Source organism: Astatotilapia calliptera, chromosome 5, assembly GCF_900246225.1.
Source record: "Astatotilapia calliptera chromosome 5, fAstCal1.2, whole genome shotgun sequence".
NCBI classification, from domain to species: domain Eukaryota; kingdom Metazoa; phylum Chordata; class Actinopteri; order Cichliformes; family Cichlidae; genus Astatotilapia; species Astatotilapia calliptera.
This window is the reverse complement of record NC_039306.1, coordinates 24,224,257-24,241,917: the sequence shown is the minus strand read 5'-3', so window position 1 is coordinate 24,241,917 and position 17,661 is coordinate 24,224,257. Positions and strand designations below refer to the sequence as shown.

General features: G+C 39.1%; 3 protein-coding genes across 5 annotated transcripts; 1 reads left to right on the top strand and 2 right to left on the bottom strand.

The window, feature by feature from the left end:
• Window positions 1-390: 390 nt before the first annotated feature.
• On the bottom strand, window positions 391-5,048 carry glt8d1 (glycosyltransferase 8 domain containing 1). The gene is made up of 9 exons (XM_026168357.1): window positions 4,679-5,048; window positions 4,459-4,557; window positions 4,117-4,321; window positions 3,904-4,021; window positions 3,737-3,821; window positions 3,518-3,630; window positions 3,255-3,421; window positions 2,957-3,069; window positions 391-1,392 (listed from the first exon to the last, which is right to left on the bottom strand). The coding sequence occupies exons 1-9, from the start codon at window positions 4,692-4,694 to the stop codon at window positions 1,208-1,210; spliced, it is 1,101 nt and encodes a 366-aa protein (XP_026024142.1). The 5' UTR covers window positions 4,695-5,048; the 3' UTR covers window positions 391-1,207.
• Window positions 5,049-5,326: 278 nt separating this feature from the next.
• spcs1 (signal peptidase complex subunit 1) lies at window positions 5,327-6,786 on the top strand. Its single transcript, XM_026168358.1, has 4 exons — window positions 5,327-5,504; window positions 6,086-6,145; window positions 6,228-6,314; window positions 6,499-6,786. The coding sequence occupies exons 1-4, from the start codon at window positions 5,469-5,471 to the stop codon at window positions 6,622-6,624; spliced, it is 309 nt and encodes a 102-aa protein (XP_026024143.1). The 5' UTR covers window positions 5,327-5,468; the 3' UTR covers window positions 6,625-6,786.
• A 143-nt stretch (window positions 6,787-6,929) lies between these two features.
• nek4 (NIMA-related kinase 4) lies at window positions 6,930-16,204 on the bottom strand. 3 transcript variants are annotated; one of them, XM_026168353.1, is made up of 16 exons: window positions 15,890-16,204; window positions 14,309-14,575; window positions 14,021-14,218; window positions 13,167-13,274; window positions 12,448-12,602; window positions 12,143-12,287; window positions 11,197-11,805; window positions 11,062-11,112; window positions 10,836-10,985; window positions 10,172-10,336; window positions 9,411-9,477; window positions 9,182-9,294; window positions 8,912-9,003; window positions 8,587-8,798; window positions 8,370-8,506; window positions 6,930-7,650 (listed from the first exon to the last, which is right to left on the bottom strand). In XM_026168353.1, the coding sequence occupies exons 1-16, from the start codon at window positions 15,977-15,979 to the stop codon at window positions 7,552-7,554; spliced, it is 2,658 nt and encodes an 885-aa protein (XP_026024138.1). In that variant the 5' UTR covers window positions 15,980-16,204; the 3' UTR covers window positions 6,930-7,551. The 3 variants fall into 3 exon arrangements, with proteins under 3 accessions (XP_026024138.1, XP_026024141.1, XP_026024140.1); XM_026168356.1 differs by having other exon boundaries at window positions 8,370-8,503; XM_026168355.1 differs by having other exon boundaries at window positions 8,912-9,000.
• Between the last annotated feature and the right edge of the window lie 1,457 nt (window positions 16,205-17,661).

The following is a 17,661-nucleotide window of genomic DNA, read 5'->3' as shown; positions in this document are numbered from 1 at the left end:
ACTGGGAAACATCTTAGCCTAATTTTAAAGGTATCAACTACAGTGTCTTTGTTTTGTTATTGTCCATCCCTATTAGGAAAATGAGAGCTAGCACATGTAGAGGTGACCAAAGATACCAGCATCTTCACTGTACACAACAAAAGCAACGGTATGATCACAAAAGACTGGACTTTCCAAATATTTATCAACTTTCTGCAAATCCCTCAGACATGTTTGAAAAGTGTAGCAATTTCTGATTCATGAATGGCGACTGCTATTTTTGGGAAATCAAATCAAATTCTGGATTTAAGCCTGATATTTGGCACACTGTCACAAAAGGTACCGAATTCTGAAGAAGATGCAATTGTAAAAAGATTTAGCAGATATTGGACAAAAAAAGAATCACGAGAGTTTAATAAACATGTAACCTTTATTTGATATACAAAAAAAAGACATTTACACCAGTAAGGGAACTTTAAACAGGTAGTAGGAAAATGCTGATAATGAAGCACTAAAGTAGGAGATGTTCGTGCAAAGCTGTTCTGTTCCTGCAGAGGTGCAGTGATCTTAGTGGTTCGTGTAAAAAAAAAAAACAGTTTTTTTTTTTTGTTTTTTGTTAAATATGAAAGCGGGACAGGTAGTGTTTATTATGGTAAAGTAACATGCACCATTAGTTTGACTGCAGTTAACCTGTAGAGGATTTATACAAGACTTAAAAATATAGTTTTCCACAGGAAGTACTGCACTGAGGTACTGACATGAGGAATTTGCATGGCTAATGATTATAATTCAAACTTAGCTGATCAGAAAGAAGCAGGAATAAGCTGTGGCTGTGACTCACTCTAACGACAGCTCAGATAATTGAGTCATTTAATATGCACATTAAGTAAATAAATCCTTATTTAGCTGCTAAACACACCTACTTAAAAGCCATTTACTTTGACAAGGATGGTTTATGCTCAGCTGAGTGGGAGTAAAACAGTATTTGAAATGGTCTACTTTTAGTTTAACAAAATATTTCTAAAAAAAATGCAATTCAAAGCTATCAACAATATACTCTGGATATAGAAAAAAAAATCTCTGTTCATTGGAAGATGAGAATAGGCAGGTCCACATTCGGAGGACGATGGAACTAAAACACATGACATTTGCATAGTTCCTGAGATATGAAGAAGTTTTCCTGCTGCTACGAACCCGATCTGAAGGTTCAAGGAGCCCATTTTTCAGTCTAGCTGTCCCCCGTGTGTCTTCGCACAGGGTGAAATTTTCCTGTGGGGTCGGGAATGAACCACTTGTCCCACACATCAGTAAAGGAGGATCCTCGCCCCCAGGGCTTATAGTGTCCGTTCCAATGCAGGAGTTTGGCAGCTTTCACAAACTGGGAAGAATAGCGGCTTCCAGCACCTGTTACACCTGAAAAATGAACAGAATTGTTTCTTTTATTTAGCATATTTAACACTGAAAGCACAAAATATAATCCGTTATTGTATGAAGAGAAACATATTTTTTTATCACCAAAACAGGACCATCCTGTATGATCATCAAACATGTGATCTGAATACTTTTATCTTTCACAGAGTTTTTGCACAATTAAAAGTCACTTAATGACATCAAAAGGCTGCTGTAGGACTAGTCTGACACTGACAATTTGCCTCTTTGCAGAGACATTTGACCACACTGGCATGTATTAGTTAGAAGTGAAGACAAGGCTAGGAGGTGGCTGTTTTAAGTCAGTTACAGCAAAATGCTCAGACTAATGAACAGCCTGCCATATATCTATCTGGATTGTTTTGGTGTGATTTCCACCATTTTAAAAATATTAGATGTAGAAATCGCTGCCTTTTTCTTGAACATAATGGAAGTATCTTATTATGTGGTGGTGAACATGGAAAAACAAAACTAAATTCATGCTTTCTTCTGAAGAGCGAAACAGTTGATGGGTGAAGTCAGATAAAAGAGTAAAAGAATAGTTCTTACATTTAAGTGATCACAATATTTTTTGTTCTTTTAAGAAAGCATGTCGTAATTTGTGAAGAGACGCGTCGCTACTGACTTTCATTACGGCACTGTAAGCTCCACAAGGTGCCATTTAGATCCATTATATTCTAAAGAAGGCAGAGAAATCTACAACTTGGCACCATGAAAAAAATTACCTATTTAAATGATTTACCCCCAAGTAATTTACATAGTATTCATCTGGCCTTATAGACCACATAAATAATTAGATTCTGAGGCTAAATGTGTCTTTAAAAGCTTGTCAAGCAGCCTGGTCTTGTGGATGTATCTGATATCTCCACGTTGGACTTGTTCTTGAATCAGCAGCATTAACGTTTGTCAAAGTTCAACACTGCAAGTGAACAAGAACACTGTTGTGATGTCATAGTTTTTTAACATGGAAAAAATAAACCTGCTGATGTCCACTCAGGAAAAAAAGTTTTTTAAAAAAACGTTTGGAGTTAGATTTGAGGGTTAGAACGTGAACATGGTTAAGGTTAGGGTAACGAGCTATACAGGGAGTGCAGAATTATTAGGCAAATGAGTATTTTGTTCACATCATCCTCTTCATGCATGTTGTCTTACTCCAAGCTGTATAGGCTCGAAAGCCTACTACCAATTAAGCATATTAGGTGATGTGCATCGCTGTAATGAGAAGGGGTGTGGTCTAATGACATCAACACCCTATATCAGGTGTGCATAATTATTAGGCAACGTCCTTTCCTTTGGCAAAATGGGTCAAAAGAAGGACTTGACGGGCTCAGAAAAGTCAAAAAATAGTGAGATATCTTGCAGAGGGATGCAGCAGTCTCAAAATTGCAAAGCTTCTGAAGCGTGATCATCGACCAATCAAGCGTTTCATTCAAAATAGTCAACAGGGTCGCAAGAAGCGTGTGGAAAAACCAAGGCGCAAAATAACTGCCCATGAACTGAGAAAAGTCAAGCGTGCAATTTTTAAAATTAGAAATCAGCCAGAACTTACCAAGGTGTCTCACGTGCCACATGGGGTCAATGCTAGAGTGGCGTTTGTAAAAAACAATGAGGAGTGGAGGAGTGGTAACGCTATCTGCGAGGGTTTTACCGTATAGATCCTCCCTGAGAAAAGGAAAACATCACGGTTTTAAAACAAAGAAAGAGATTCACTGGATTAAATTTCAAGGTACATGTACAATGACAACAAAGGTCTATTCTATTCTAAATTCATGTTTTGTAACTAACAGTAGGATTTTTTTTCCTTTGTTTGAAGTCCATTCATTATTGCGCCAGTCTGAGTCACTTACTGTGTGTTGAGCTCCATCCAGTGCTCCAGCTGCTGGGTGATGTTTTGGTTCTTCCATTCAGTCAAGTTGGCAATGAAGACCCCGGGATTGAAAGAGCAAGTGTTGGCTCTCATCCCCAGCTTCTTGATAGCTTCTTTCTTGAAATCCAAGAAGCCAATGTAATTATTCTGTTAACAGAGATTTGTCATCTAATTAAGCATCACAGTGTATGATATTCTTAACTTTTTGTTTTACTCTGAAAAGCTCTTGTGGGTCATGCCCACCTGATTTCCCGCACCACGAACAATGCCTTTGGCAGATGCCGAGTCACAGTCATCAGAGAAGGCTGCGGCATGTCCTGGTTTGAGGTTGGTTTCATAGAGCTCCTGAATGTCACCTGAGAGCCAACAGAAAAGAATTTACTGGTCTTAAAAAAAAAAAAAAAAAAAAAAAAGGGGGCCTCATTTCATAACCAAATCTCTTCATTTCTGGAGACTTCTCACCTTGTACAATGACATCATCGTCCAAATAGATAGCTTTCTCTGCTTCGGGAATGTAAGCAGGAAGATAAAACCTGGCAAAGGTCAGCTGAAAAAAAATACAGTTAAAACAAGTTTTAGCTAGTGGGGAAGGCATGCAAACAACATGTGTATGCCTGTAGTTGTCTTACTAGTTTTGCAGCCTCCGGGGTCTGAGGATCCTTAGATATCTTCCCATTAAGTAACTCAGGCTTAAAAATTACTATCTTATATTTGACACTGTTTAGTCTAGTATTACTCAGCCATGCTCTGTAAAATAAAGAAAAGGACAGGTCAAATATGACCAAGTTCACAAACTCCCACCTTTCCGCACCTAAGGAGAGAGACGTGCTGAAATATCTTACTTTAAGTGAGCGACGGTTTCATTCAAGGTCACGATGTTGAAGACAACATTGGCTTTGCTGTTCCTGTACACACTGTTCATGGCAGCAACAACAGCACCAAGTCTGTCCTCAGCAGCGGTGATGAGAACAGGAATCTCCTCACCCGTCCTTGCCGAATTCAAGTCTGGAGACAGTTCAGACTCAAAGGGAAGAATCAGCCCTTCATCTGCACATAAAGGCACATTTAAAAATGCATTACATCAACTTTTTGTATGGCTTTACTTAAATTCACCTAACTGCTCCACGCAAGAGTGTGTGCCCCACACTACAGTGAAGACTCGAACACAGAGATAATGACCATACCTGGCTTTTCTGTGTGCAAAAAGTCACTGAGATTGAGGAGATTTCGCTGGACTATGATGAGGAAGGCAACAGCCAGCAGCACAAGAATGATCACGTTAACTGAAAGACACAGTAAGTATATAGTCCTCTCATTATTACTCTGCAAGTTTTCTATTTCTGCTTTTCACACACTCTGCAGAACTAGTTACAGCTAAGCTGCAAATGATTCAAACTGACCTACCTCTCCTCAGTCCCATAGTAATGATCTCATCCGTCCCTCCAGCACGTGAAAGGAAAAGAAAACAAACCAAATAATAAAAAGGTTAAAACATAAACATCAGAGGTGGTTTGCGCGCAGAAGGCGCAGGATCATCTGGCAGTTAATGAGGACTGCTGCTGTACCGCTGCGTGGCAGAAACCTCATAAACACGAGAAACCACCCGCAAACTAGCGGACATTAGCGTTGGCTTTTAGTACGTTAAAACAAACAAAAGTTTTGCAATTTTTGCAGAGTTTTAAGAAGAATTCACTTTGAAACCAAACTGCCAACTCAACATCATCAAATCCGCCCCATCCACACGCCTTCGCGTAGTAAGAGGTGTCTCTGATGTGCCTGACTGAAAAAACTACATCTTGTCGCGTTTTACTAACACAAACGTGTCATAAGCTACGTTTATTTATATATATATATATATATATATATATATATATATATATATATATATATATATATATATATATATATATATATATATATATATATATATATATATATATATAACTAAAATAATGGAGCCACATATGGCACTGGCACTTGTGTGGCCAATCATACTAAACCCAAATTTGACTGTACCACGTACGGCTTCGTCCAATCCGTATGCGTTGTAGATCTTTGCGCTTGCGCGGTTTCCTCCGCTGTAATTGGGTCCTTTTCGTTTTCAGACGTATCTTTTTGAAACCGGAAATTCAGTTCCTTCGATTTGTTCTCGCTAATTCTTTCAATTTTATGGTAGCTTATTTCATTTGGAAACATGCTGCCTATATTCAAGTCTATCCCCACGCATATGGTAAGCGGTAATTGGGTTATTTGATCAGAAACTGCACGGTCAGGCTCGCACTGACTTTCGTGCATGCTGTGCTATTGAGCTAAAGTTAACCTGTCTAACGGTAGCTGGCCGATGTGTCTGTGGCTACGCAGGTAACAGCTGTTATATGATTTATCCCCTAAACCTAAAATCGTGAAGAAGATCATTCTTCCTAATTAAGAAGATTTAAAAGATAGGTTTACCATATGACTCAGCAGCTATTAGTTGGTTATTGATATTGCAAATGCATTGTCTTACCTAAAGAAGCTTGATGTGTGTGCTCGGACCCATAAGACAAACTCATTACTACACTGCAACCTTCAGTCAGGAATTGAAGGGTCTTGGTGTTATATTCATCTGCACACTTTACACTGAGAAAAAGCTGTTTTAATGACGACATTGGTACTTGTTTCTGTTATTGCTTGTGTGTGTGTGTGTTTGTGTGTGGGGGGGGTTAAGTAGCATAGGAGGGCTTAAGCAATCATGGTGTACATCCTTTTCACGTATAATAATAAGAGATTCATTGACACACACTCCTCCCTCCCCAAACAACTGTTTTCCAGGATTATAAAGGTCAGAAGCTGGCAGAACAGATTTTCCAGGGAATAATACTCATCTCAGCGGTAACTAACCAAAATTTCACACAATCTTTTTTTTAATTTTTACTTGAAGTTAGATTTTAAGATATTTGTGTAATTGTTGCAGGCGATTGGATTTGTGTACGGTCTGATCATTGAACAGTTCGGGTGGACAGTGTACATTGTCTTGGCTGGTTTTGCTGTCTCCTGTGTGGTAAGTTTGCCATGATAGATACATTGTGCACCTGTTACATGTTTCTGTCCTTGCTCTCCTTTCAGCCTGAGAGGAAAACATGTCAGAATTAGACACATTGTTGTTTTCGCTTGTTTTTTCACACCTGTCCAGCCCTTTAACAACATCCATCATAACTTAATTTTGGGTCTGTTCTTTGCTTTAGTTGACCTTGCCTCCATGGCCTATGTTCAGAAGGAATCCTCTGTCCTGGCAGCCGGCTTTACCAGAGAGCACTGCAGAGCCCAGCCAAAAACCTCAGGAAAGCACCAAAAAGAAGAAGCACAAATAACTCGCAGGCACCCCGTATCTGCCTGTTAATACATCTTTTTATATTGGATGTTGTACTGAAGTCTTGCAATTCACATTTGAAGCATTTAGTAAGAACCCTTTGTTACAGTGTTACCCAGCAATGAAACCTGTGTTTCACATAATAAACACCTGATACAGTCCATGTTTTTTTTAAAATTATGTTTATGTTTGGGAATGCTGAGAATGCACATGCAGTCATCTTGTTTTAGTTCTTTTATCAATTAAATGTTTTATTCTGGTTTTCAACATAAAACAAGAAACAAGAACAAGAAAAATAAACAAGAATTACATTAAGGATTTATTAGAAATTGTTCACATGTTAATATCTACATCTAATTTACATTATTTTGTCTATAAGAAAATACAATTGAGCAGTAGGGGGAAGATTTAGTGTCCTCAACAGATGTAACCATTCTAGAAATTCTGGTTTGCATTGTACATAAGGTGATATTCCTCTACAGCAAATGGAAAGACAGAGCGTGCTTAAACATGACAAAAATATTTGCATAGGGATCTGGAAAATCCTTAGATGCTTTCACATTTTGTGTTTATACTGAAATTAAGTTTTAAAAAAAGAGAAAGAAATTAACTTCATTTACATGTGATGTACACAATAAGATTATATCTGTATGACAGTCCCATGATAAACCCTGCAGTCAGAAGTGAGATCTTGCATGTTGTCTGGAAAAAAATGTAACAGTCCCAAACAATCATGTTGGTAGTGGCAGGAAAAAAATGCCTTTGAGCAGTTTTCAATTCAGTCCATGTTTGAACATGAATGCTGGTATATTTCTTGCAAAGACCATCTTGATGTGCGTCATCATTTAAGATTTGTTGCTCCAGCTTACTTTGGGGTTTCCACACAGACGATTGTGAAAAACATTTAAGCTTTCATATATAGTGCTTTTTAAATCTTAAAGGCCATATCCTCAAAGAATTTCAGCTGCCTCACCATTACAGCATAGGCTTGGTACTTCTCATCTCCCATTAGGTTGCGAAGGCACAGCTAAAAAAAAAAAAAAAAAGGAAGACAAGTGGGGTCAGTTTACTGTGAACTGGCATGTTTATCTGTACATGATCACGAGTGGTGTTTTAATGGCAAATTTATTAGTCTCATTAGATATTCTGAATGTACGAGGCCATGAAAAAGTATTCACCTCCTTCCTGATTTCTTAGTTTTTTCCATATTTGTTATACTTTCATGTTTAGCAACATCAAATTCCAATATCTGACAAAGATATTTCCAAGTAAATGCAAAATATGGTTTTTGGATTATATTTTCATGCAGGAAAAAAGCTACCCAAACCTACTTGGCCCTGTGTGAAAAACCTAAAACTAATAACTAATTGTGCCACCCTTGGCAGCAAGAACTGCTATCAAGTGAAAACTGACAATAAGTCTTTCACAAAACTGGAAGAATTTTGACCCACTCTTCAGCCACAGTGGATGGTTTACGGTCATGCCACAGGATCTCAATCAGATTTAAGTCCAGACTTTGACTAGGCCACTCCAAAATTTTCATTTGGGGTTTCTCCCAGCTCTCCCATAAACTTTGACGTGAACTGAGAGAAGTGAGGCCTGCACTTGTTTAGATATTGTTCTTGATTTTTTTAAAACCAAGAAGATTGGTATAATAATGTTTTTCTCCTCTCCACTACTATATGGTTTATTAAACCTTGACCTATCCATGTAATTTTATCTTGATATTGGATGTGTTTTACCCACTTCTCTTTTAGCGTCATCCTCCTCCTCCATCACTTCCAGCACTTTGTCCAACAGCTTGACCCCCAGGCCCTTCACCACATCTGTTCTCAGACGTTCTATGGCTCTTCTTATTTTGGCCGGACCAGATGGAGAGCCTTCTGAAGTGACATACATATTTAACACAATGGAGTTTCATAAAGACTGACATATTGCAAAGGGTTTGAACAAAGCATCTAACCTATTTGACCGAGTGACAAGTTCTCCGCTTCCTCTCGAGCCTTCCCATGAAGCAACAGGGTATCCCTGTACTTCCTGTTCAGTTTAAACTCTGGCAGTGCGGTAGAGCCAAATCTGCCTCTGTCCCCCTCGCTTACACCATCTCCAACATCCATTCTCAAAGTCTGAGTCATCATATTAACTAAGTCGTGCATGTCGCTGGATTCAGTCTTTCTGCAGAGAGACCACAAAACATGGATTATAAACACGTTTAAGAAAATTTAGGTTTTGGTTCAGTTTTATAATTCAGCTAAGTTGCACTCAATTCTACTGCCGTATGCTCTTACCTTTCCCTGCAGTCTCCTTCTGAACGCTCTGTGGAACTTGTGGATGAGCTGCATTCATCTTCATCTGACTTTTGCTCCAGCAGTTTATCCTGCTGATACAAAACAGATATGTGTTTCAGACTCAGTGCGATAGGATCAGATTAGCCTCACAATAGGCAGAATTTGCAGTGGGTCACTCTCAGTCAGGCCAGTGCCACAGTCAGTATGTAATGTAGCTTACAAATGAACAGTAAAGTCAATGCACTGTCACAGTGGGTGGCGTGTCTGTACCTTACTATTGGACTCTGCAAAAGAGGCAGACACAGATCGAGTAAATGGGGCACTGTCGTGCTCAGCCTTGGTGGACGTGACATCATAAGATGCCCTCCGTACAGCACTAACACCTGGGGAAGACAGAAAACTAATCAGAGACAGAAATGTAGAAACAAATATTAATTTCTGTAAATCCTTTTGTTTGTTTTGCAACAAAATGCTCCACTTTGAGTTTCGAGTATCGTACATGGTTGTCTGGCACTCTCTTGGGACTGCCTCAGTCTTCTTCTCTCTCTTGCAGAGAGGGGACGATCCTAAAAATAAAATTTGATAGAACAATATTGCATAAACTATGAAACATGACAAGAATTAAAACAGAAATAACCTTTCTGCCCCCACAGATCCAATTACACAGTATGTAATTGGATCTATTTGTTTGTCTGTCTGTCTGTCTGTCTGTTGGTTAGCAGACTAGCATTCACAGTTCGAGGTGATTTCATTTTGGTGAAAATCAGTAAAAACTGCTCCCCAAAATTTATTATAGATCATCTTCAAACTTTACAACAACATTCTAGGCCTTGGGATCAGCTAGATAGATCAGCTAAACATTTGACCTTGACTTTCATTGTTAGCACCCAAAGTAAAGATTGACCTTGAAGAAAAACTTTCAAGAAATTATACTGAATAATGTAACATATGAAATGGAGCTGAACAACATATTTTCTATTTTTTCCAATACGACGGCCTACAACGTCAAATGATGCCATAACAGGCTGACGTCATCATATTGTAATAAGGAAATAATAAAATATCAAAGTTTGAGTATAGCCTTGGCCTTGCTCCTGTTTTGACACTGTTCTCTTTATTCTTGCTGACATTTGTTTCTAAGATGTAGAAGACTAAAAAATGCAGATATAGATAATCTGTTATCTCTCTCAAAAACGTTATGTCTTAGGCAAAGCAAATGTTCAGAAATTAAAAGCTGTGGTTTTAGGGGAATGCCCTCACCTGTGGTGCTGGTAAAAGTCCATCATTATGGGAGCTAACTGATTCTGAGGTCACAGTCACATCAGCTTTCTTGGTCTCAGAGTTCCTCCTGCTCCTCTTTTTCCCCTCCACAGCTACAGTATCAACAGGAAGCTGAGGTAAAGGTCTAAGAGCGGCCACCTTGGACTGAAAGGACAAAACAAGATGCAACAACTGCTTTAATTAGCCTAACTCACTCCTTTGTTACTGTCACGCATGCTGGCTGGCTAGCACTGCAATAGAAAGTGGTTAGGAATAGATCTTAACCAAAACAAATGCTAAATGAAATTTGCTGACTGGAGAGTCAGTGAAAGGTCAGTGAAAGAAGATCAGCAGCTCATTCTTGAGAGCATCGTTAAGAAGGCAACTGGATTTCTTTAGGTTTGTGAAGACGGTTCGCCTCTCATCCAACAGGGACTCTCCTCCGATTATTTTACAACTGAAGAAGCGTCTTGGATGAGAGGTGAAACAGCTTTACAAACTTGAAGAATTCCACTTCCCTTCCTTGTCAAGCTCTTAAGAATGCCTGGATGATTTTGATGACTGAGAACCTACACAGACACATTCTTTTTTGTCTTGCCATTCCTTTAAAATATCATTAGAACGATAATGATTTCAGCAACATCACTCCTGTATCAGTCTTTACCTTGTCCTGGTCCTCATGTTTCTGTCTTGTGTGCTTTCCTCTGTGCTGCTGTGATATAGATGGTTCTGATGATAGGTACAGAGGAGTTAGACATGTAGCAGCTCGATCTGGCTTACTGGCTTGTAAGGGAGATTCTTCCTTAACGGGTTCCTGAAAAAACACAAATACAATTGCATTAACACGAGGCAACGTGTTCTATACTATATCTGCATTATTTAGCACTCACCAGTGGTGGAGGGAGTGGCTCTAACAGCTTTTCAGTAGATTCTAGGCTTTCCTACAGAGATATAATTGAACAAATAAAACAAACACCGAACACTCCAGATGAAAACATCAAAAGAAGGTACTTTAGGACACTTACTTGGATGTCTGAGGTAGGTAGGTGTGCTGGAGCATGCTTGAAAAGAGTCACAGTGTTGTTCTTATTGTCTGCATCTGCTTCTAGAACCTCGTTTTCTGGATTTGGGTCCTGTGGATCAGCTTTTTTAAGTAACTCCATGGTGTCATCCTTATCGTCCATATCTGAAATCTTTTTCTCCCCCGAGATAGATAACTTGTCCCCAGGGTTTGATTTGGCCTGTCGCTGAAAGTCAGACAAGTCACCGGCCACCCTCCCTTCGTCTTCTCTCGTGCTGCAAACACCTGATACAGACTTCAGAGGAGGCTTTAGTGGCGAAGGAGGGGGAAAGGGATCTGGTTTCCCTCTCACCTTGCTGTCTTTGCTCACATTGTGCGTGAGAGGTTCATTAGCTGCCCGGTGATGCGACACGACAGGCTGGGGCCTCTGCACCTGTCTCTGTATCAGGTCATTGTCCAGCTGCACGGGGATATCAATATCGATATTGCTAACAGTAAGCAGGGATGCTCTGAGAGCATCAGGTGAAGAGGGTTTGAATGGCGGAGGCGTCTGGATGGGAGTGCTGTCTACCACACCGTTCCGGCCTTTAAAGTGTTGCGATTTGTCGTCTTTCTGAGTTTAACAACAAAAATAACAATCACAGAGGGTTCCTTGTTTATATGAACATCTTTAACTGAATCACAAAAAGTTTAATAGGAGTGTTCTTTCTATATAGCAGCTATATCCAAGTAGAAAACAAATACTTTCCACAAAGGGGGGAGTTTTTTAATGAGCGCAGATGAGATGAAAATAAGAAAACTCAAAAGAAAGGATTGACTGAGTATCATTACCATTACACACTGATATGTGTAGGCTTCCATCAGTCTACCACTGTGTAAATAAAAATAATATAAGTCATAGGATTCATTTTATTACGGTAAATCAGTATTAGTATTCATCCTTAACTTACCCGCTTTACCCTGGCACGAGGTTCAGGTTGTGGACTGGGAGCCAGCCTCTCAGGCTTTGGCTGACATGACATCACAGGTGACACACTGCTGGTCCTACAATCACCACTGCCACCAACAGGTCTTTTTCGTGACTTGGCCGTTTTTCTGGGGAAGTGAAAATCAAGACACATAATAAGCCTTTAAGAACAAAGAGATCACTGCACAAAGAGAGGGGCAGAAATGATCAGGTTATAAAAACATACAAAGAAAATTTCAAAACACCATTTTTGATTTTTTTCATTAAAATGACTTAGAGGGAACTTACTCTTTTGTTGCCTCAAGGAACATGGCAATTTGTCGTTTTATGTAGGGCTGCCGGAGAATGAGTTTGACATCGGGCCTGTCTTCAGGTCTCTTAGACAGCATGCTTTTGATTAAATCTCCAAGCTGGGGCTCATACTTACTGGGCATCTGTGGAAGCTGTTTAGAAACCCAGAAGACAATTATCACCGTTCAGAATAAACCACATGGGACAAGTGTTAATTATTAAAAAACAAATCCAAATGGTTGAAGACACCTATCAGTCACACAGAAACCACAGTCTGGGCTTGTAAACAAGTGAGCTTAAGTGACACTCACAAAATCACCCAAACGTTTTAGGCTCATTAAACTACATTGTGGTATAGATATTATTTTGATATAATATATTCAAATGGATTTATTCAGTAAGGAGTTCGCATGTTCTCCTCCATGTCTGTGTGGGTTCTCTTCAGATAGTCCAGCTTCCTCCTGGAGTCCAAAGACATGCATGGACTAGGTTAACAAGTGATTCTAAATTGACCATAGGTGTGAATGTGAGTGTAAACAGTTGTATGCTTCACTGTGTTAGCCCTGTGGCAGACTGGCGGGTGTTCCAGGTTGTAACCCAGACAAAGATAGATGGATAGATACTGTAACTTACAATACTTTACCTAAAGAAAACACGAATAAAAAATGAATAATAATTTTTTTAAAAACATAAATATGTTAAAATATAAAGCTCACCTTTCCCTCTACAATACGATACACCAGTGAGTTCATGTCCTTGGCATTGAAGGCATGTTTCAGTGTAGACATCTCATATACACAGCAGCCCAGGGCCCAGACATCTGACTAGAGACAGAAAAATTAAACCCATAAAAAGATGTATGCATCATTATCATACAAAGTCTATGGGAGCATCATTCATGAGAGCGGACTTCATGACTTTGTACCTGGCATAATGTGACCTTTAAATTAAGTACTCAAAGCATAAGTACTTGTTAACTTGTCTACATTACTACTTGCAGTTTCTTTCATTTATAAGCTGGATACCTCAGCTACATAACATTTTGCCCTAATGTGGGCCAGTATTAGTGGATACATTCCTTGGTTATACTGCACAGTGTGCTAACATGTAATGAGCCAATAAAACACTATATCAGGGAAGCTAAAGTTACACATACAGTTTGGTGCCATAACCTATTTGGCAGAGCGCTAGCACTGTCTCACTTCTGTGAGAAAGAAACACGATAGTTCATTTCTTATGTGATCATCCTGGCACACTGTCTCTGTGCACTGCCAAAGCTTTCCTTCTGCATTGAAACAAAAAACTTTTAATAGCTACTAAAGTCTATGTCTTTGTCCTGCTTAGAGAACAACTCCTCTATGCACCAACGGCCTGGGAACAACAATCAAGGAAATCCTATTTATGCATGTGCTAATGTGCCCTTTAATGAAGCCCTGAGAGTTGCTGCCTCCTAGCTGATGTGTTTGACTCCATATACTACACATTTGTGTTTAATAAGTCATCCCAGTCCTTTACCCTGCTTATATAACTTCAAAGACAAGGAGTCATTTTAAACAGATATCCAAAATACCTTGTGGTTATAAGGTTTATTAGAGAAGAGTTCAGGACTCATGTAGTATGGGGTTCCTATGAGTGTGCTGGCCATATCATTCTGGTTCTCCAGTACTCGGGCAATGCCAAGGTCCCCCACTTTAATGATGTTGGTTTTCGTCAGGAAGATATTCTGCGTTTTAAGGTCCCGATGAAGAATGTTCCTCTCATGTAGGTACTGATATACAAAATAAGAGAAATAAGAGAGTGACTGTCGCTTTATGTGAATAAATGATGGAAAAAATGCATAAACTGATGCAGAACTCACCTGCAATGCCATGGCTATCTGGACAAACCACTCCACCACCTGCCTCTCGGGTAACAGCTCTCCTTTTTGTTGTTTAAGCCTGTGATAGAGGTCTCCACCTTCACAGAAACCCATCACAATGTACAGCTGGCAGTCATCTCCTTCCCAGGACTCCTTGTAAGTCACAATGTTGGGATGGCGCAGTTGAGACAGCAGCTGCGCCTCCTGCTCCGCAGCACGTCGTTCACGTTTGGAGGAGGTGGTCAAATTCAATCTCTTTATAACATACTACAAGAAACACAAACACGTGTGCTGAAAAACAAAACCTATGCACTTTGAATAGATTTTACAAGTCTATGCCTTTGTTCCTCTATAGACTAGCAGCCTGGGAACACCTTTAATGAAGTACACTGGTCAATAGTTGTTATGAAAAAATACATTAAAAAACAAAAACTAAACTATATGAATGCATACAAGTTTATTAGAAGATGCATTGAAAATTTTTATATTTTTAAAAGGCCAACCCACAATGGTACAACGGGTAGCTCTGTCATCTCACTGCTAGAAGGTGCCATACTGCTGCTTCCCCTATGACATCTTGAATAATGCCCAGCTCCCACTGTGACATATGTGAAAAATAAATAGGATGGATGGATCAGCCACTTTCAGACCTTGTTCCTCACATTGAAATCTGAGGAAATGTTTGAATATGAATATCTCGGAAACTATTAAAGACATGCCTGAAAATTTCACTGGTATTTCATAACGGGTCTGTAATTACGGAAAAATTAATAAATAAATGTCTGAGTATTGGCTAGTTAAAATATGAAAAAAAGAAAGAAAAAGAAGATTCAAATAGTCTTGTAAATTTATTTACATACATATTTGAACACATAATAAAATAACTTTCTGAATGAGATATGGTTCTATTCCAAAATAATGCTGAGAGAATTAATTTTAACATGAAATTCTTGGTCACAAAACGGCAGAAAATGCTAATTGCATCCATCTGTCACGCTGGATCGAGCAAATGTGCAAGTTGTACCACAAACAAATAAAAATATCAGAAGATGGTTTAATCCAAATGAAACAAAGTTCTGGAGTTACACATGGTACTCTAATTGTAACTGGCATAGCATATCTCACAGAAATCATTACAAATATTCATGTACATACAAACTTTGGCCCACAAAAATCGTGTTGCAGGAGGTGATTTCATATATGCTTCATCGTGAAAGAAAACAAATTGTGCAATGAAAAGCTGAGTTATAGGAGCAAAGAGTTCTGATTTATAAGTCAGTTATGAATGGACTACTTCACGTCTGTCAGACGCAATAATAGAGTATAGAAATATTATCATCACAGTGGTCAACAAGCTTAAGCTGTTGTTATAATGCCAAAGTTAGCAGAAACATTGGTTTTCAGTGGGTATAAAACCTTAACTCAGTCCGTGAGACTTTACAGGACTTATGCTAACTTTGTGCTAGCAGTACTTAGCAGGGTTTTAGGGTCTCTACGAAAACGTTTAGCATGTGGTTGAAAGGCGTGCTTATTTTAACATATCTGGGGTTTGTTTCCACTTACAACCGCTCTGTTTCTCACCTGTTTACGGTCTGTTTTGTGTTTCACCAAGTTCACCTCCCCATAGCTCCCTTTCCCAACGACCCTGATGAAAGTGTAATTATTCATCATTCCTCAAAACGCTTCATTACGAGGCCCGAAACGCCAAAAGTTTACAGGACCAGCTCCCGTCAAGCGTAACAGCTCTATTCAGTCCCGCATCCTGCTGTGAATGCGACGCAAACAAATCTGCTGGGAGAAAAAACTTCCCCCTAGGTCAGCGCCAGCGACGAGATGTTGGAAACGCAGGAAATCAGCCCTGCTGCACAGTTTTTTCGTCACTAGGCAACTGGTCGCTCACTGCCGATGATGAGGTGAGAGGGGGGAAAGGAGCGCTCAGTTTGTGACACAGCGCCACCTAGTGCCTGGAGTCACAACAAGAAGCACCTTCACCGCAGAGACGCTTTGTATGCGTTTCAGGGGACAGTGGCACAACTGTTCACCTAAAGCACCTTAATTCACGCTTCTACCCTTTGAGAGAAGAATACAAAGCGTAGAAGCCACCGAGGACGTGTGACCTGTTTAATTACAAATGTAGATGTTTAAAAACTGAAATAAAAAAATGACTGAATAAATAAAACGAATAAATACATAAAAATACAAATAAAATGAATAACGAAACAAAATACTATTTTTTTTAACAAAACAGGCATCAAATTAGAAGTCAAATAAAATTTCTAAGATCTAAAAAGAAATATTTATTATTTGTTTCTTGTTTCTTTACATAATAGCAAAACGTTGTATGCTTAAAAAAACATATTGGGAGACAGGGTTTTCCCTTGATGACGCCACTGGTAGCACACTGGACCACTGCATTGGCTGTAACCTTTCTTTATTAAAATTACGAGTTATACATGTACTATTTCTGCTATGGCATGGAAATTATGAACCCTTTATAACAAGTCATATAATATCCTATTTTAATGTTTAAATCCCACATCCAACAATATAGGTCTAAGCTTTGTATCAGCAGAGAGAAAACTACATTTAAATGCAAATTTACACCTGACATCTGCAATGAGTGAGAACTTCAAGACACTTCAGATAATTTAAAACCAGTGGCTCTTTGTCAGGATGCAAGCTTAGATGGTGCTGAAGAGCAATTTAACAGCGTTTTATGATTCCATTGTGAAACATAAAGGGATGGACAGGGTACAATGATTAAAAAAAGGTTCAAATAAACTGATACACAACATCCTGTGTGTTAGCACACGTGTTTCAGTTCCAAGAAGACCACTTTAAGCTTGCAATGATCTTGACCTGTTTGAGGTTATGTAATCCACTAGATGGAGCACTACACCTGTACAAGCTGACACTGCACAATTTCAGCTTAGAGGTGTCTGCACAGGACAGAGTGTATGCACATGGTACTGAAAAAAAATTGTATGGGTTTATTTATTTTTGGCTTCAGTTTTAAAAATTTGGTTTGTCACTGATTTTATTGTTTCATGAAACAACAGGCAGAAGAGTTGGAAGCAAATTTTAAAACTCATGAGTTTTTACTTGCTGTAAGCAACATGCCCAGTAAACTGGAGTAGAATACTTGGACTAAATGTAAGTAACATTCCTACTAGTCCTATATGTGGTGCTATCCGATGGTGTTAGGGATTTTATGATTAACATCACTCTAGTTCAGTGGCTTTGATGGGGGTGGGGTACATTATATTTTAGGCGGGGTAGTGACACCCCATACCCCCTTTGAAACACGCTTCTGCTCATGTCTAGCAAAAAAAAGCAACCCTCGTTTGATCAAA

Excerpts from the sequence above, each read along its gene's own strand:
- glt8d1 (XM_026168357.1), bottom strand. Across the intron at positions 3,070-3,254 it reads TGGATGGAGCTCAACACACA|GGAGGATCTATACGGTAAAA; the intron begins GTAAGTGACTCA and ends TCCTTTTCTCAG. Across the intron at positions 1,393-2,956 it reads GTGGCACGTGAGACACCTTG|GTGTAACAGGTGCTGGAAGC; the intron begins GTAAGTTCTGGC and ends TTCATTTTTCAG.
- spcs1 (XM_026168358.1), top strand. The coding sequence starts at position 5,469 with ATGCTGCCTATATTCAAGTCTATCCCCACGCATATG. Across the intron at positions 5,505-6,085 it reads AGTCTATCCCCACGCATATG|GATTATAAAGGTCAGAAGCT; the intron begins GTAAGCGGTAAT and ends ACTGTTTTCCAG. Across the intron at positions 6,315-6,498 it reads GTTTTGCTGTCTCCTGTGTG|TTGACCTTGCCTCCATGGCC; the intron begins GTAAGTTTGCCA and ends TCTTTGCTTTAG.
- nek4 (XM_026168353.1), bottom strand. The coding sequence starts at position 15,979 with ATGATGAATAATTACACTTTCATCAGGGTCGTTGGGAAAGGGAGCTAT. Across the intron at positions 10,337-10,835 it reads AACATGAGGACCAGGACAAG|TCCAAGGTGGCCGCTCTTAG; the intron begins GTAAAGACTGAT and ends TTGTCCTTTCAG. Across the intron at positions 8,799-8,911 it reads GAAGGAGACTGCAGGGAAAG|AAAGACTGAATCCAGCGACA; the intron begins GTAAGAGCATAC and ends GTCTCTCTGCAG.